Genomic DNA, 19,627 nt, shown 5'->3' with positions numbered 1-19,627 from the left:
TCACTAGTTGAGTGATACAGTGAGCCTAGCATTTAAACGGTCTTAGTTATGTTAACATTCTTAAAAACAGAGAAGTGGTGGCTGGGCCCGGTGGCTCAGTCCCAGCACTTTGGGAGGCCAAGGTGGGCGGATCACCTGAGGTTGGGAGTTTGAGACCAGCCTGACCAACAGAGAAACCTCGTCTGTACTAAAAATACAAAATTAGCCAGGAGTGGTGCTGCATGCCTGTAATCACAGCTACTTGGGAGGCTGAGGCAAGGGAGTTGCTTGAACCTGGGAGGAGGAGGTTGCGGTGAGCTGAGATCGCGCCATTGCACTCCAGCCAGAGCGACAACAACAAAATTCTGTCTAAACAACAACAACAACAACAACAACCCATCAGATCTGGTGAGACTCACTCATTATAATGAGAACAGCATAGGGGAAACCACCCCCACGATTCAATTACCTGCACATGGTTCCGCCCATGACACATGGGGATTATTACAATTCAAAATGAGATTTGGGTGGGGACACAGAGCCAAAACATACTGAGAACTAATTGTTTAATGGAGAGGCATCCATTAAATATAGACATGCAAAACCCACAACTACTTTTGTGCAACTTCTTTATTTCAATTTTAGTTTTACACAAAGGCAAAGAGAATAGGGAGTGGGGAGGCAGGAATAATGCTGGGTCAACCCCAGGAAGTGGGGAAGAGGCTGCAGCCAAGAAGAATGAGTCAGACTGCTCCTCCTTGGCTTTCTTGGTAACAGCAATGAACAAAAAGAAGACCAGGCATGGACTCCAGGCTTAAGTTAACAAGGTCAGTCTGTTCAGGCCAAGCAATGGAAAGGAAGTGTCAGATCTGTCCAATCCATGTTCATAAAGAGGAAATAAGGCCTAGGTCCATCTATTGAGGCCTTGGCTCGGGGTTGGCTAGGGCCCTTCTCTTTGAAGGTCGAGGCTGCTGTCCCCAGGGCACATAGGGGCCACGGGGACGATACCTGCCAAAACCCCTATGGACCACAGGGGCAGGCCGCTGATAACGGGGTGTGGGGAAGAAGGGCATAGGCAGCTGGGGACCAATCGCAAAGTTGTCTTGGAAGAAGAAACCTGTATGGGCTGATGAAGGGACATCTGAATGGCAATAGAATTGATCTGACTGGAAAGTATGGTCTGATGAAAAACAGGCATCTGGGGGACCCTGTGGGAACCGGGGCATTCCCTGGTGAAGGGGAATGGGAGGAGGAGGCTGTGGGGGCAGGAGCGGGAGCAGCGGCAATTGCTGGGGTGGGAACCCAAGCAGGGGGCAGTATGTGGGGGAAGGTAAGGGTGGGGACAGAGGTAAGGCCGGGTGATTTCTGTTGCCCTGGGGCGGCCCTTCAACTCTCGGGCCAGGTTTTTTCTTCTTGATCCACTTTCCCACAGGATGGCGCTGGGGCAACTCCACACCCCAGGCGTCAGCCACATGGGCCAGCAGCAGCTGGGAGAGGCAGCGGTGCACGCGTCCATTCCAGTGCACCCCGTCGAAGTGCAGGTTCTCACTCGCGTGGCGGAAGTAAAAATGCAAGTCCAGTACATCGAAGTTATATTTACGTGCCTCGGTGGCGCTATAGAAGTTGGCTTCGACCACTCTGTTTTTCAGGAAGGTGGCCTTCTGCTGCCGGAGCTCGGGCGGAAGAAAACTCGCGTTGACTTCCTCGCCCACAGGCATGGCCGTGTTCCACACCAGGAGGCAAGACTCCGGCAGCACCTGGCCCAGGCACCGGAACAGGTTCTCCAGGTTCTCCAGGTAGCTCCACCAGGAGTTCGAACCATACCTGGAGATGTCCCAGAGGCAGGAATTCATGATGACCAGGTCGGGGGCATGCTCGCCCGACTGCAGCTCTTTCAAGATGGTCTTGAGGTAGTCGGAGTACACGCGGGTGAGGAAGTAAAAACGCACCAGATGGTGGTCGGAGCGGAACTCGCGGACCTCACGGTAGTTACAGCCGTTGTGCATGTGGCCCCGCTGGCCTCCGTCCACCAGCTCATCTTGTTCGAAGTTCAGCTCCCCCTTTGCTTTGAGCTGCTGGGGAGTGAGCAGGCAGTCCTTCTGCAGCAGAAGTACCAGGTCCTTGTATACCGCCCTATGCACAGAGTCCCCCAGGATGACCACGAACTTATTGTGGAGCAGCTGCCGCACTTCGGAGGCCCTCAGGAGGATCATGACGCCCAGGGCGCACGGCCTAGCTCCTTCCCTTGCACAGGGTGGGTCTGCGGATGGCTAGGACAGAAGGAGAGAACGGCTGGGAGGGACTCACCTCTGGGCGGAGCGCCCAGTGCAGGTCGGGGGTAGGGAGACCATGGGGAAGGGGATGGCGCAGTGGCCTCTGCCCCGAGGGGGTGGACCTGGAATGCCCGCATAGCAGGCTCCACCAAGCCTGGACCTGGGAGATGGGCGAGAGAGCCAAAAGCCTTCTTTGTCTAGTCGCAGTTTCGGCCTGGGGCTTGACCTCTGAATGGCCTGAGGCTGCTGTTGGAGGCTCAGGTTCCACCTGGTGGGGAGGAGCCAAGTACGGATCCACCCTTCCTAGGGCTGAGAGTGCTAGCAGGATGCCTAGCCAAGAGCCTGGAAGCAGCCCAGAAGCCTAAGTGGAGATGGTTAGCTCTATGCCACTGTTAGATAATGAGGACCCCAAGTATGCAAGAACATGGAGAATGTTTGTGATGTAATGTTAAGTGGAAGAAGTTACATCCCATACTGAATGCTCCATCACTTAAACTATATAAAAGAGATATGCATAGATAACATTGAAAGGAAATATGTAAAAATGTATCTTCATAGAATAGGATTCTGGTTGACTTCCCTTCCCTTTTATTTTTGTAAATATCCTTTATAGTCTTAAATTGCTTGCTATAGCTTTAAAAGAATTAAATGAAATGCAACAGGTAACACAAGGAAAGAGTACCTGTGCTAGGTCAAGAACATAAAAACAGGCCGGCACAGTGGGATTATGCCTGTAATCCCAGCACTTTGGGAGGCCAAGGCGGGCGGATCACCTGAGGTCGGGAGTTTGAGACCAGCCTGACCAACACGGAGAAATCCCATCTCTTCTAAAAATACAAAATTAGCCGGGTGTGGTGTCACATGCCTGTAATCCCAGCTACTTGGGAGGCTGAGGCAGGAGAGTCGCTTGAACCCGGGAGGCAAATTTGCCAGTGAGCCGAGATCGTGCCATTGCACTTTAGCCTGGGCAAGAGCAAAACTCCGTCTCAGAAAACAAACAAAAACAAAAAACAAAACAAAAAAACCCGTAAAAACAGACTTATTTTATAAGGAAGTAGCTGTTTCTCATCAATAGGACTGAAAAAAATCAGGATAAAACGAAATAATTTGAATACGTTTCAGCTGTAATATTATTTGCTTTACATTTGAAGAGAATCGGAATATGCCACTCCAAAATGTGCACTTTAGCATGAGGATTATTTTGAGCAGAAAGCAACTGAAAATTGACAGATGCAGGAAGTTATCTGCCCTCCTTTTATCTGCCCTAGAATCAGGGCATATATTTCCCTTTGAGGAAGGTAAACACCCTTCCCCCAACCAGGGAAACAAGAGCAACTCTTATCAATCAGACAGGTTATCATCCTTTTCACCGAAGACAGGGAATAGACACCAAGATGATTTTTCATAATAGACCTTACTATAACAGCCCTTATCTTCCATGAGCTCCCCCCATTTATTTCCCAGTCACTTCCCCACAATTCATCATCCCTTAAAGCCCAAAGCCCTAAGTTTCACTGTTTTCTGGTGCACTCCCTGCCTGCCAATATTAATTTAAAAACTGTGGCTGGCGCGGTGGCTCACGCCTGCAAACCCAGCACTTTGGAAGGCCAAGGTGGGCGGGATCACTTGAACTCAGGAGTTCGAGACCAGCCTGGGCAACATGACGAAACGCCATCTCTATACAAAAATTAACCAGTCATGGTGGCGCACGGCTGAGGCGGGAGGATGGCTTGGGCTCAGGAGGTTGAGGCTGCAGTAAGCAGTGTTCCAGCCACTTCACTCCCGCCTGGGCCACAAAGTGAGACCCTATCTCTAAATAAATAAATACATAAACAAATACAATGTCTAGATCTGTATCTTGGCAACACACACAAAATAAATAAAATTGTATGCCTTTTCTCCCGTTAATCTGTCTTTTGTTAGTTTAATCTGTATGCCCCCAGGTACTGAAGCTAAAAGAGTAGAGAAAAAGTTTTTTCTCTCCAGCACATTGGATGCAATGTTAAAAGCTGTGAAACTCATCCTCAAAACTTCAGATTATTTCAAGCTGCCATTTACAACTCATATCCACAGATGACTAAATAGTAGAAACACTAAAATACTGCTAGAGATTGCAAAGTTCATCTACTTACACAAAGCCATGAAAATCCGGTGCAGCTTGAAACTTGTAAGATTTTATGCATTAGTAAACATTTTAATAGGTGTGGGTGGATAGCTATTATTAAACTACACATTCAAGTTTTAAAAGCTATATATCCTATTTTAGTTTTAAATGGATATAAATACAAAAATGAAAATATTAAAATAGGTAGAATATTGTTTCATAAGAGAACAGTTGAAAATATTGACATTGGCCGGGCGCGGTGGCTCACGCCTGTAATCCCAGCACTTTGGGAGGCCGAGGCGGGCGGATCACAAGGTCAGGAGATCGAGACCACGGTGAAACCCCGTCTCTACTAAAAATACAAAAAATTAGCCGGGCGCGGTTGTGGGCGCCTGTAGTCCCAGCTACTCGGGAGGCTGAGGCAGGAGAATGGCGTGAACCCGGGAGGCGGAGCTTGCAGTGAGCCGAGATCGCGCCACTGCACTCCAGCCTGGGCGACAGAGCGAGACTCCGTCTCAAAAAAAAAAAAAAAAAAAAAAAAAGAAAATATTGACATCTTCCCCACAAAGAATCTTCATTAAAATATTTTTGCTATCAGAATAAAAGTTTTGGCTGGGTGCGGTGGCTTATGTTTGTAATCGCAGCACTTTGGGAGACTGAGGCAGGAGGATTGCTTGAGACCAGGAGTTTGAAACCAGCCTGGGCAACATAGCAAGACCTTCATCTCCAAAAAAAAAGCAAAGAAAAACGAAACAAAACTGAAGCAAACTCCAAATCCCTTTGGGACTCAAGCATGTTCATTTCTTTAGATTCATGTATTCCTCCAACTCACCCTTAATAAGTGCCTACCATATGCTCCACATAGGGAGCATAAAAATAAGTAAAATATGATCTTGCCCTCAAAAAGCAGACCAGAAATACTGGTTGATAGCTGTATTATCATGTAGAAAGTGGTAAGGGCCAAGAACTGTGAAAGTCTAGGGGTCTTTGGGAAACGTATTCCTTCCCACTCTAGACTCAAGTCTCCAAAGTGCAAAATGTGAAGACGGAAACCCTTTCCTTTTGTGTTTTCAGGGCTCCTGTGCCAGCCCAGCTCTCTGTGCCTTCTCTGGGCCAGCACTCTGGCCATAATCTGTGCCCTAATGCACCTCCCCATTAACACAGTTCTGTCCAGAAGCTGGCAGATCTGATAATTATTCAGTGCTGTCTCTGCCACAGTGTTGCTTATGGAATCCCCTAATGCGCTCCTTCTCTGCCAGCCAAGTGCCCTAGACTTGGAAAGATATTAACTTCAAGTCCACTACTTAAAGACTGTCGGAGGCACTTAAGAGTTGAAGGAAACTAGCGTATGTCACCCCAAAATATGCCTCTCTGATATAAATATTTTTGAGCGAAGATGCTTGAGAATCAGCGGTGGCAGAAAGGGCCTCCAGATCTGCTCTTTCTTATCAAGCCATAAAAATTCCTGTGAAAAGGCGGCCTTCTCTGCACCAGCGCGAGAAGATAACCCTTGTTTCCAGTGATTTAAGAAGTGACCGCTGCAATGGAGCTGTATAAATAAACTGACCAAAAAAACCCCTTATCCTCCACTAGCTTTATACCCCCCTTCCATTTATCTCCTAGCGACTCTCCTGGAATTTACTACCCCTTGCTTATACCCCTTTGTCCTGTCATTTCTTCACAAATTGTGTAGTTCTTTGTCTAAAAGGTATAAAAGCTTTCTGCTTTGGCCATTTCTTGGGGTCTTCACTCTCTTAAGAGGGTCCCCATGTTCATGTAAAAAATTAATAAAACATACATGCTTTTCTTCTGTTAATCTGTCTTGCATTAATTTGGTTCCAAGCCCACCCGAAGACCCCACTTAAGAAGATCCACTTAAGAAGATAGCTAGAGGCTATCCATAGCCCCGTCTACAGAGTACTAGCAAAGAGCATTATGTTTGGAATCATACTACCTGGGTTTGAATCCTAACTCTCCTATTTGCTAGCATTTTGAACTTGGGAAAGTTATTTAGCCTTTCTCTGCCCTAATTTTCCAGATCTGTAAAATGGACCTATTAGTAGACTTCATACATCTGATGTAAGGATTAAATGTAAACTGTTTATAATAATACCTAACGAGGCTGGGCACGGTGGCTCAAGCCTGTAATCCCAGCACTTTGGGAGGCTGAGACGGGCAGATCACGAGGTCAGGAGATCGAGACCATCCTGGCTAACCCCGTGAAACCCCATCTCTACTAAAAAATACAAAAAACTAGCCGGGTGAGGTGGCAGGCGCCTGTAGTCCCAGTTACTCGGGAGGCTGAGGTAGGAGAATGGCATAAACCCAGGAGGCGGAGCTTGCAGTGAGCTGAGATCCGTCCACTGCATTCCAGCCTGGGCGACAGAGCGAGACTCCGTCTCAAAAATAAATAAATAAATAAAAATTAAAAAAAAATAATAATGCCTAACGAGTAGTAAGTGCTGATAAGAGTTAGTTATTATTATTAAAAGTTGAGCATCCCTAATTCAAACTTCCAAAGTTCTTCCAAACCCAAAACTTTTTGAGAGCCAACATGATGCTCCAAGTTACACTGAACACATTACTTTTTCACTATATATATATTTTTTTTTTTTTTTTTTGAGACAGAGTCTCACGCTGTTGCCCAGGCTGGAGTGCAGTGGCGCGATCTCGGCTCACTGCAAGCTCCGCCTCCTGGGTTCACGCCATTCTCCTGCCTCAGCCTCCTGAGTAGCTAGGACTACAGGCGCCCGCCACCGCGCCCGGCTAATTTTTTGTATTTTTAGTAGAGACGGGGTTTCACTGTGGTCTCGATCTCCTGACCTTGTGATCCGCCCGCCTCGGCCTCCCAAAGTGCTGGGATTACAGGCTTGAGCCACTGCGCCCGGCCTACTTTTTCACTATATTAATGGTATGTTGGCCAGGTGAGGAGGCTCACGCCTGTAATCGCAGCACTTTGAGAGGTCGAGGCAGGTGGATCACTTGAGACCAAGAGTTCAAGACCAGTCTGGCCAACATGGTGAAATCCTGTCTCTACAAAAAATACAAAAATTAGCCAGGCATGGTGGCACATGCCTGTAATCCCAGCTACTCGGAGGCTGAGGCAGGAGACCCCTTGAACCTGGGAGGCGGAGGTTGCAGTGAGCTAAGATCGTACCACTACATTCCAGCCTGAGCGACAGAGTGAGTCTCTGTCTCAGAAAAAGAGAGAAAAGTATGTCATATTTTCTACTATTAAGTGCTTACGTGTTAATAAGTGTAAGAAAATGATTACTTACTGGGCGCGGTGGCTCACGCCTATAATCCCAGCACTTTGGGAGGCTGAGGTGGGCAGATCATGAGGTCAGGAGATCGAGACCATCCTGGCTAACATGGTGAAACCCCGTCTCTACTAAAAGTACAAAAAAAAAAATTAGCTGGGTGTGGTGGCGGGTGTAGTCCCAGCTACTCGGGCAGCTGAGGCAGGAGAATGGCATGAACCTGGGAGGCGGAGTTTGCAGTGAACCACGATGGCGCCACTGCACTCTAGCCTGGGTGACAGAGAGAGACTTCATCTCAAAAAAAAAAAAAAAAAGAGAGAAGAAAATGATTACTTGTCAGTTGCCTCTAAACATATAAACTGAGTCAGAAATGATGGTGACGTCAAACAACCACAGTCCACATGAGTGGTTAAGATTGTGACACTTTTGCTTTCTGATGGTTCAATGCACACAGACTTTGTTTCCTGCACAAAATTTAAAGTATTGTATAAAATTACCTTCAGGCTATGTGTATATGCTGTATATGAAACATAAACGAATTTTGTGTTTCCACTTGGGTCCCATCCCAGCCTATGTATGGGCATCCCCACATACATGCAAATATTCTGAAATCACCCAAAAATCTGAAATCCAAATCACTTTTGTTCTGATTTCTCTTCTTTTTCTTTTTTCCTTTTTTTTTTTTTTTTTTTTTTTTGAGGAGTTTCACTCTTGGTGCCCAGGCTGGAGTACAGTGGTGCAATCTCAGCTCACTGCAACCTCTGCCTCTTGGGTTCAAGCGATTCTCCTGTCTTAGCCTCCTGAGTAGCTGGGACTACAGGCATGCGCCCACCACGCCTAACTAATTTTTTATATTTTTAGTAGAGATGGGGTTTCACCATGTTGGCCAGCTGGTCTCGAACTCCTGACCTCAGGTGATCCGCCATCCTCAGCCTCCCACAGTGCTGGGATGACAGGTGTTAGCCACTTTTTATTCCAAGCATTTTGGATAAAGGATGTTCAACCCGTACTTAGGAAGTTTGAGAATACCAGGTTAATAATGAATAAAGGAGAGATTACAATATTTGTTCTGCTTGTTTGTCAGGGTTCTATGAAGATCAAATTAGATGATGCAAGTGAAATATTTTGGCTAAAACAAAATTAATGTTTATTGAACGCTACTAGATCCCAGGTGCTTTACCAACATTACCTTTGTTTTTTTGAGACGGAGTTTCACTCTTGTTGCCCAGGCTGGAGTGCAGTGGCACAATCTCGGCTCACTGCAACCTCCGCCTCCCAGGTTCAAGCAATTCTCCTGCCTCAGCCTCCTGGGTAGCTGGGATTACAGGTGCGCATCACCACGCCCAGCTAATTTTTGTAGTTTTTTAGTAGAGACAGGGTTTCACCATTTTGGCCAGGCTGGTCTCGAACCCCTGACCTCAGATGATCTGCCCGCCTTGGCCTCCCAAAGTGCTGGGATTACAAGCGTGAGCCACCACACCCAGCCCTTTATGAGATAACTCTTATTCCCATTTTACAGGGAAAGATATCGATGTGATAGAGCTAAGATTTAGTCCAAAGTCTATCTCTAATAGAAGAAGGATCTTTTCCTATCTTTTTCTTATTCATAGTCAGGCAACCCTCTCCTTTGCCCAGGAGAGGTGGTCACGAAGGGAGGGGATGGGTGGTGAATGAGTATAATCCCATATCCTAATCTCAAGCAGGAGACATAAAAGCACATAAAGACTTTGAATTCAGAAGAACCCAGGAAGGGTGAGGTGGCCACGCCTGTAATCCCAACACTTTGGGAGGCCAAGAAGGACAGATCACCTGAGGTCAGGACCAGCCTGGGCAACTTGGTGAAACCCTATCTCTACTAAAAATACTAAAAATGAGCTGGGTGTAGTGGCACACGCCTGTAATCCCAGCTACTCAGGAGGCTGAGGCATGAGAATTGCCTGAGTCCAGGAGGTGGAGGTTGCAGCAAGCTGAGATTGCACTACTGAACTCCAGCCTGGGCAACGGAGTGTGACTTTGTCTCAAAAAAAAAAAAGTAAAGAAAAAGCGAAGAAAAACCAAAACACAGTTCTATAGACTGACAACCTCATAGTGTCTGAGGACTTCTGGAGGTACTATATCCTAACCAGTTAACTTAACCCACCCAAATGTTGCTACAAGAGCTCAGGGCCAATATCTGACAAAAACATTTACCTGAGAATGTCTTCTTTTCTGAGTCAGAGTCTTGCTCTGTCACCCAGGCTGGAGTGCAGTGGTGAGATCTCACTCACTGAAACTTTTGCCTCTGAGGTTCAAGCAATTCTCGTGCCTTGGCCTCCAGATACTTGCAATTACAGGCACTTGCCACCATGCCCAGCTGATTTTTGTATTTTTAGTAGAGACGGGGTTTCACCGTGTTGGCCAGGCTGGTCTTGAACTCTTGGTCTCAAGCGATTCACTCATTTCACCCTCCCAAAGTGCTGGGATTACACGTGTGAACCACCGTGCCTGGCCTTATTATTCTTCTCTAATGGAACATGCAGCTATGATGGTGAGAAGGAAAGAGAGAGGAAAATGATTGGGAAGAAGTATTCCAGTTAGAACGCAAAATGGGGCCAGGCACGGTGGCTCTTGCTTGTAAGCCCAGCACTTTGGGAGGCCAAGGTGGGTGGATCACCTGGGGTCAGAAGTTCAAGACCAACCTGGCCAACATGCTGAAAGCCCCCCTCTCTACAAAAATACAAACATTAGGTGGGCATCATGGCAGGTGCCTGTAATCCCAGCTACTCGTGAGGCTGAGGCGGGAGAATCGCTTGAACCCTGGAGGCAGAGATTGCAGTGAGCTGAGATCTCACTGTCTTGCTGCTGCACTCCAGACTGGGTGACATAGCGAGACTCTGCCTCAAAAACAAAAACAAAAACACAAAAACAAACAAACAAACAAACCTGAAATGGAAATGAAATTCTTGATAAAGAGGAGCACTGTAACTGTAACAGGATTAATGAAATCTGACACCCTCAAGACTATCATTTTGGGAAAGAATCATTTAAGCTAAGAGACCAAGCATTAAAAATAAAACTTAACAAAACCAAAATGACACTTTTAGGGGAGTGAGTAGAGAAGAATAATTTGGAGACATAAACCTTTTCTGATTTTAAAAAAAGGTCGATAGCATCCATTTTCAGAGCTCTTTTTATTTATAAAAAATAAAACAAAAAAAGGATTTGAAATGGCCAGATCAGTGATCTTTATAGCCTAGGCATCTTTCTTTGCTTCAGATTTGATAAGCACACTTACTCATTTTGGTAGCTATTTTATAGATTCACTCATTCACTTAATAAAGATCACAGAGAGCCAAATAGTGCACTGGGTGCAAGGAGTAGGTATGAAAAGGCAATTTCAGCCAGGTGTAGTGGCTCCCACCTGTAATCTCAGCACTTTAGGAGGCCAAGGTGGGCGGATAACTTGAGATCAGGAGTTCAAGACCAGCCTGGCCAACATGTTGAAACCCCCGTGTCTACCAAAAATATAAAAAATTAGCCGGGTGTGGTCACGCGCCTGTAATCCCTGCTACTCAAGAGGCTGAGGCAGGAGAATCGCTTGAATCGGGGAGGCGGAGGTTGCAGTGAGCGGAGATCGCACCAACGCACTCCAGGCTAGACGACAAAGCGAGACAAGTATCAAAAACAGAGGCAATCTCGGCCGGGTGCTGTGGCACAGGCCTGTAATCCCAGTACTTTGGGAGGCCGAGGTGGGTGGATCACGAAGTCAGGAGATTGAGACCATCCTCGCTAACATGGTGAAACCCCGTCTCTACTAAAAATATTTTAAAAATTAGCCGGGTGTGGTGGCGGGCGCCTGTAGTCCCAGCTACTGTACTTGGGAGGCTGAGGCAGGAGAATGGTGTGAACCCGGGAGGCGGAGTTTGTAGTAAGCCGAGATCGTGTCACTGCACTACAGCCTGCGGGACAGAGCGATTCTCAGAAAAAAAAAAAAAAAGAGAGGCAATCTCTTCTCTCAAGAGGAGGGGTGGGAAAATCGGCACTTAAAGAGCAGGCTGCTAAAATTGATGTATGTAAATGAAGTACCTGAGACTGTTCGAAGAGTCTAAGCCAGAGGAGGGAGGTTTATGATCATTGCAACCTGATTCCAACTTCGAATTAAAACATAATTTTTTTTTAAAGTTTCGAGATAATTTTAAAAATCATAGTTATGGCCGGGCACGGTGGCTCACGCCTGTAATCCTAGCACTTTGGGAGGCCCCGGCGGGCGGATCACAAGGTCAGGAGATCAAGACCATCCTGGCTAACACGGTGAAACCCCGTCTCTACTAAAAAAATACAAAAAAAATTAGCCGGGCGTGGTGGTGGGCGCCTGTAGTCCCAGCTGCTCGGGAGGCTGAGGCAGGAGAATGGCGTGAACCCGGAATTCAGAGCTTGCAGTGAGCCGAGATCGCGCCACTGCACCCCAGCCGGGGCTACAGAGCAAGACTCTGTCTCCAAAAAAAAAAGAAAAAAAAAAAATCATAGTTATAAATAGTTCCATGTTTTTTTCTGTTTTCAAAGTAAACTTTGGGCTGAGGCTAGCGCTGTCACAGAAATATGCATTAATAATGTCTACTACCACAATAAATTATGGTATCTTGTTTATATTTCCCTATTTGGGGATAATTAATTTTTTAACAGCTTCATAAGCTATGAATTACAACTCATTGACTATTGCTTTACAATGATCACAAACCAAACACGTAGCATTTATCTTTCATTGAAGTTTTGTAATAATTATGTTGATTTTTTTCTTTTCTGATTGATCTTTAGTGACAAGAAGAGGTACATTGAAATAAGCCAGTTGCTTTAGAGATCCTGCAGAGAAGTTTTAAATCACAGAGACAGTTACTAACAATCAAGATGTTTTGATTCATTGTGGGAAGTACTTGTAACTATAAGTTTCTTGCATATGACTATCTTAATACAATACCGTACTGGGAATATTGGGGGATCCAACCAATAGTTTGAACTTTCCAAAATTCTGTTAAATTTTAGTGGACTGGATGGTACAGATAAGGGATTATTTTTAATGCGCTCACCTGTATAATTTATCTATGTCTTGGCATTTGCTTAGTTTTCTAAGTGAATTTAAACTTGCCAAAAATTAAATTACATGCCAATACAGTTCTGAGAGAAAAAAGAAAAGCAAACAATTCGAACTTTTCTTTAGGAAAACTTATGTGGACTGGGGATTCTCTAGAGACTCATATTTTGATTTGAGGCCAGTCAGTGAACATCCATTGACCCACACAACACCAAAGTGGAAGAAGTAATGCAGGCCTATTTTCAAAAGCGGCTTTAGGAGCAAAGGAAACATACAGAAAAGTACTGGGAGATGCTATGCTGTGATGATTGCCAGGCCAGGTGCAGTGGTTCAATTTTGTAATCCCAGCACTTTGGAAGGCCAAGATGGGTGGATCACTTGAGATAAGGAGTTCAACACCAGCGTGGCCAACATGGCAAAACCCTGTCTCTACTAAAAATACAAAAATTAGCTAGGCATGGTGGCACACGCCTGTAATCCCAGCTTCTTGGGAGGCTGAGGCAGCAGAATTGTTTGAACCTGGGAGGTGGAGGTTGCAGTGAGCCAAGATTGTGCTACTGCACTCTAGCCTGGGTGACAGTGTGAGACTGTGTCAGAAAAAGAAAAAAAAAAAAAAAAAAAAAAAGAAAGAAAAAGAAAAAGAATTGCCAAATAACCACTGGAAAGATTGTTAACTGATTTGAATTCCCTTTCTACATTGACCTCACTTGCTATGTAGGTCTCGGATCTGCAGTCCATTAATTAATTGAGTAAAAATGTAGAGAGCACCTGTGTCTATCTACAGCTATGACAGCTGTTACTGCACATTTGGCTCACACCTCTCAACATCGATCATGATTCCCCTATGAATCCCTGCATCATGAAACCACACCATAAGGCCTGTATTTCTAAGTTCGTTATCCAGGTAGTCCTTAAACACATCTAAAATCATGCAAGATAAGTGAAAAACGGAAACTAGAATAAAGATCTTCAAACTGGGCTCCATGTAATCACAGGTTTACTTTGTGGAGGCAGGAATCACTGTGGGTATATTCAGTTTGTATTTATATCATCCCTACCAGGCCACAATCTGAAATTTGTAATTCTTTTAAAATAAATTACCAACAGAAGAATCCCAAACACTTTGAGTCTGAAAATTACCAAGTTTAAAAATTCTTAAAGCAGCATATTTTCCCATAATAATAGTCTAATATAAACAACTCCTATGAATTACAGAAAGAAATGCAGAGGGCATTTTTATGAATGAAGTGGAGGTTCTTAATAAGTGATATACAGGTAACTTCTATAAAAACAAAAGATAAAACTATGGACCATTAATTCCAGTGACCTCACTTTTTTAAGCTTTTGTTTTATAGCCTTTTGTAAATATTCCCTAAAATAAATAATCAAAGCATTTCATAGACACAAAAGTACGATTTCAGTCAAGTACAGTCTATAGTAAACATCTACATGATGGTCTTGCATCCATTATTCAAAGTATATTTGCTAACTTCCTACCTATTACCCCTTTAACACAAATGAAAGATACCGAAGGTGGTGATCTGGCTTTCAACTCCAGGCAAAGAAGCCAGACAGGGACTCTGTCCCTGGACAGCTGCGTGCTCTTGGGCCGGTTGCCCACAGTTTTGAACCAGTTTCCTCTTCTGTAAAAAGGGAACAATATTACCTACCTCGTTGAATAATAGTGAAGATGAAAAGAGATCTCATACATCAAGAGCCTAATACAAGGCCTGCCAGGCAGTAGGCCCTTCTAATCCTTTGACTCAGCAAGCCCTCCCACAATGATTCCAGAGAAAACACAGGCCTGCAGACAGAACCCTGCCTCGACTCCCTCCTCAAACCTTCAAATCCTCACCCCGCTTCCCACTCTTCTGCAAAGGCAGAGAGGTACCTTCTTAGGCGTAAAGCTTCCTCAGCAGCTCAGGGACTTTGCTCCCGGATATCCCCCAGTGAGGGGATAATTTGCATTCTGCATTTTCTTTACCCTACTTGGCTTGGATCCTTCTTTTTAGCATTAAACACATTCTAGCTTCTTGCTTTGAAAAACAAAGGAAACATCTTTGACTCCACCTCCAGGACAGTCCTATCTTTTGCCTCCGCTCCAAGGCCACATTTAAAAACAAAACTTGCTTGCACTGACTGGGTCTAGGTCTGGGCCCCACCTCCCACTCACTCCTCCCTTTACTTCAATTTGGCTCTGACTGCATCAAAGCAAAGGAATGTTTGTTAGTAAATCGCCGATGATTTCCTTGTTGCTCCTTTCAGTGGTCACTTTTTGGTTCTTACAGTATGAGGGGTGGGGGCATGACTGACTGCTCCTTCTGAGAAACCCAGCCCTCAAGTCCACGTATCTGTGACACCCTTGCATGTTGTCCTTCCCTAGTATCTTTTGAGGGTTTGTCTTTCTCTTGCAGTTCCCCAAATGCCCCTAGTATCTTTTGAGGGTTTATCTTTCTCTTGCAGTTCCCCAAATGTTGGTCTTTCTCTCTCTCTCTCTTTTTCTTATTTCTCCCTCCCTTCCCGGTCTTTCTCAAGGCCCACTGAAGGGGTCCTTTCTTCTCTTCTTCAACATTCTTATCCTCGTGTGTCCACCCATTTTCAGAGTGTCAGGAAATGAGGTAACCATATGTCCCTATTTGCCCCAAACAGTTCTGGTTTCCGCCTGTTTTCTCAGAATGATTAGTAGCACCCCAAACCCTTAAGAGTCCTGGTTTGGATGGTAACAACGGACCATCCCCTTATCAATTCCTATTTGTATGCAGATGACTGAGAATTGGGGCAATAAAGCACATTGGCTGAGAGGGAGGGGCTCTGGGGTTGGCCCCTTGGGTTTAGATCCTGCTCCACTGCTTACTAGCCCTTGAGTCCCTCAGCCTATTAAGCAACCTCTCTGCCCTGAAGAAACCTCGTCAATAAAATGGGAACAATATAACTGCAGTTTTCCTAACAAGTGGGGGTTAAATGAACACATGTAAAGTTATTAGCATGACACCACCACATTTCTAAGTGCTCAGTGAATGTAGCTATTATCTTTGTCTCTAGCCCAGACCTGTCTCCTGAGTTTCATACATATTCAGGTGGAGAGAATAAAAAGTTCTCTGGGGTTGAGGGGTAGAGGGTAGGAAAAGCAGTCTATGCAGGCCCCTATCACTTCCCAATTCTTTCTTTCTTTTTTTTTTTTATTTTTTTTTAAGAGATAGAGTCTCACTCTGTCACCCAGGCTGGAGTGCCATGGTGCGATCACGGCTCACTGCAGCCTTTATCTCCCGGGTTCAAGCGATCCTCCTGGCTCAGCCTGCTGAGTAGTTGGGACCACAAGTGTGCATCCCATGCCTGGCTAATTTATTTTTTTATTTTTTTGTGGAGACAGGCTCTTGCTTTGTGGCCCAGTCTGGTCTTTTTTTTTTTTTTTTTTTTTTGAGACTGAGTCTGGCTCTGTCGCCCAGGCTGGAGTGCAGTAGCCGGATCTCAGCTCACTGCAAGCTCCGCCTCCCGGGTTTACGCCATTCTCCTGCCTCAGCCTCTGCAGTAGCTGGGACCACAGGCACCCGCCACCTCGCCCGGCTAGTTTTTTGTATTTTTTAGTAGAGACGGGGTTTCACCGTGTTAGCCAGGATGGTCTCGATCTCCTGACCTTGTGATCCGCCCGTCTCAGCCTCCCAAAGTGCTGGGATTACAGGCTTGAGACACCGTGCCCGGCTCCAGTCTGGTCTTGAACTCCTGGTTTCAAGTAATCCTCCTGCCTTGGCCTCCCAAAGTGCTGGGATTACAGCCATAAGCCACCGCGCCCAGTCTCCGAATTCTCTAAACACTTATTTATCTTCCCATCAAACTATGGCTGAATTCCTCAAATAATTGTCTCGCCCAGTCTCCCAATTCTCTAAAGACTCATTTATCTTCCCATCAAACTATGGCTGAATTCCACAAATAATTGTTTCGTGACCTTTGAACAGTCTCCCTAAAGGTAAATATTGCATTGACCAACAATGGGAATGATGGCAGCACATTCTCACCATGCAATTTCAGAGAGCTGCTGTATAATTTTGCTTGAAGCACTGGCTGGGAATACATAATTGGGTGGAAATAAACTTTACTTCTGAAATGTGTTGATAAAGTCATTTTTATTTTTGATGACTGGTTTTGTTTTAATTGTGAACAAATCCTTAAGCTGATCTGTATCCAGGCAATCATTTAAAATTTTTGATGTTGGCCGGGCGTGATGGCTCACCACCTGTAATTCCAGCACTCTGGGAAGCTGAGGCGGGAGGATCACTTGACCCAGGAATTCGAGACCAGCCTGGGCAACATGGTGATATCCCTTTCTCAAAAAAAAGAAAAAAAAAATTTTTTTGATGTCTAACGAATATTGGAAACAATATATATATTTTCAAGATATAGTTTAGGGAGGAGGGGAATGTTGCAATATATTTTGGGAAGCTGAGCACAGTGATCAATGTCACATTTGTTTTTGGCTTTATGGTTAAATATTTTACGTTCCCTCAATTTTTCTTAGTCTTTAAAAAGTTTGTCTTTGATTAAAACATTATTTTTTAAATGGTATAGTTTTAGTTTTATATGTTTTCTTACATAAAACTTCATCATCTAAGTTTTAAAATTTCAAATTCATTTAATATGTTAGCATAATTCCAACATTTTGCATTCTGTAAACTTTTTATATTTTGGGATATGATCCTTTCTTCTTGGGATCTTCTGGAAGACTGCAGGGAACGATAGGGTTTGTGTAAGCCCAGAGGCCTTTTTCTCATGTCTTTATCTTTGTTTCTATGACTCACCTTTGAATGTTCCCCCACACTTTCCTCTTACTAAAATTCTGTTCTTTCAGTAAGACTCAAGTTAAAAGACAATTTTGTCAGAGAGCCTTCCCTAATCTCCCAAGTAGAAAACTCTCTCCTTCCTCTGAGGGATGCCTCTACTTAACCTTTGGTTCTGTTTTGTTCTATAATTAACTGCCCATGTGCCATTCTATCCCACTCTATGCTAGTTCTGGATGGCAGAAGTGGGTCTTACCCATGTTTGTACCCCTCAGGGCCCAGTGCCTGTGCCTAATAATCATCTGCACTCACTGAGCACTCACTTTGTGACAGGCCTACTCCATTCTCATAACCCGGTGAGGGAGGAACCATTATTATCTCCATTTTATAGATGAGTAAACTGAGGCATGGAGAGGTAACATAAATTGCCTAAGGTTGGCTGGGCATGGTGGCTCACGCCTGTATTCCCAGTGCTTTGGGAGGCCGAGGTAGGTGGATCACCTGAGGTCAGGAGTTTGAGACCAGCCTGACCAACATGGTAAAACCCGGTCTCTACTAAAAATACAAAAATTAGCCCGGCGTCATGGCACACACCTGTAATCCCAGCTACTCAGGAGGCTGAGGCAAGAGAGTTGCTTGAACCCAGGAGGCAGAGGTTGCAGTGAGCCAAGATCGTGCCACAGCCCTCCAGCTTGGACAATGGGAGACTCTGTCTCAAAAAATAAATTAAAAATAAATAAATAAATTGCCCAAGGTTGCCCAGCTAGTAAATGGCAGAACTATTCTTTTGACAATGTATCTTCTTCTCCTTGTTCTTTTTTTTTTTTTTTTGAGGCAGGGTCTCACTTGGTTACCCAGGAATACAGTGGCATGATCACCACTACTGCAGCTTCAACGTCCCAGGCTCAATCAATTAATCCTCCAACCTCAGCCTCCTGGGTAGGTGGGCTCATGCCACCACAGTCATTAATGACAGTGAATCTTCCGAATAATTAGATAAGCTTAACGTTTCCTTTTGTTTCTTTAGGTGTAAGTATGGCTCCAAAGCCTGAGCTTTTAATCTCAGCTATAAATATTTGTTTAAATTAAGAGAAAAAAAAATAATCTTATCTAGATAGAAATATTTGCATGTAGCTTTCCTTGTTATTCTCTGTTGAAAAACAAAATAATATTTTGTGCACAGCTTTAAAATTTTCCGTGAGAAAACAAAGCAGGTGTGAAATAACTTAGTTCAATTTTCATCACTCTGTTAGCTAGTCTTCTTAAAAGCCAATGGAAAACCCAGTGCTGCACTAAAGCTATATTTGTGTTTCAAATGTTTAGGCTTATGCTGACTACTCTAGATTCTAACCAGTGGCTGAATTAAAAGTTCCCATGGATAAAACACAAGGGCGATGGGAGAGCTAATAATGAAGAGTGCTTTCAACTGATGAACAGGTTGGATTGTGACAATTCTGCTCCAGGACTAGCTACAAAAGTCCATTTACTCAGAACAAGAACCCGGGGTTGAGTCAGCAGGCCTGGATTTCTTCCACCTCTAATGCTTACTTTATCTTTGTGCTGCTTAGTTTTTCACTTATTAAATAGGGGAAATAGCACCTATGCTCCTCTGAGGGGATTACACAAAAGAGTTTTAGAAATGGATATTGTTTTATTATTGTTGCTATCATTCTTGTTACCATTTTTGTAGTATTTAAATTCTACGTGTAATAGTGTTTCTATGGAAAAAGAAATTTTTTTCTTTTTGTTTTTTGAGATAGAGTCTCACTCTGTCGCCCAGGCTAGAGTGCAGTGATGTGATCTTGGCTCACTGCATCCAATGTCTCACGGGCTAAAATTATTCTCCTACCTCAATCTCCGGAATAGCTGGGATCACAGGCATTTGCCACCATGCCCAGATAATTGTTCTATTTTTAGTAGAGATGGAGTTTCACTGTATTGGCCAGGCTGGTCTCGAACTCCTGACCTCAGGTGATCCACCCACCTAGGCCTCTCAAAGTGCTGCGATTACAGGCCTGAGCCACCTTTTTCCATAGATAGCCCACCTATGGAAAACATTTTTTGAATTTAAAAATGAGATTATAAGAGCAAGTCTCAGCCAGGTAGAGTGGCTCACACCTGAAATCCCAACACTTTGGGAAGGCCACGGAGGAAGGATTGCTTGAGATCAG

At 44.6% G+C, this 19,627-nt stretch overlaps 1 protein-coding gene across 19 annotated transcripts in view; it reads right to left on the bottom strand.

Moving 5' to 3' along the window:
• Nucleotides 1-594: 594 nt before the first annotated feature.
• Nucleotides 595-19,627, bottom strand: part of PCED1B (PC-esterase domain containing 1B) — a 155,381-nt gene continuing 136,348 nt past the window's right edge. For 15 of the 19 annotated variants that reach the window (XM_074006682.1, XM_074006685.1, XM_065524075.2 and 12 more), the window contains one exon: nucleotides 595-2,249. In XM_074006682.1, the coding sequence (XP_073862783.1) occupies nucleotides 894-2,192 (1,299 nt within the window). In that variant the 5' untranslated portion in view covers nucleotides 2,193-2,249 and the 3' untranslated portion in view covers nucleotides 595-893. Of the gene's footprint in view, nucleotides 2,250-9,806; nucleotides 10,136-14,354; nucleotides 14,705-19,627 lie in introns of those variants that run through there. The other 4 variants (XM_074006689.1, XM_074006694.1, XM_065524088.2 and 1 more) reach the window with 3 other exon arrangements.

Source organism: Macaca fascicularis, chromosome 11 (genome assembly GCF_037993035.2).
Source record: "Macaca fascicularis isolate 582-1 chromosome 11, T2T-MFA8v1.1".
Lineage (NCBI taxonomy): Eukaryota > Metazoa > Chordata > Mammalia > Primates > Cercopithecidae > Macaca > Macaca fascicularis.
This window is presented reverse-complemented; position numbering and strand designations above follow the sequence as displayed.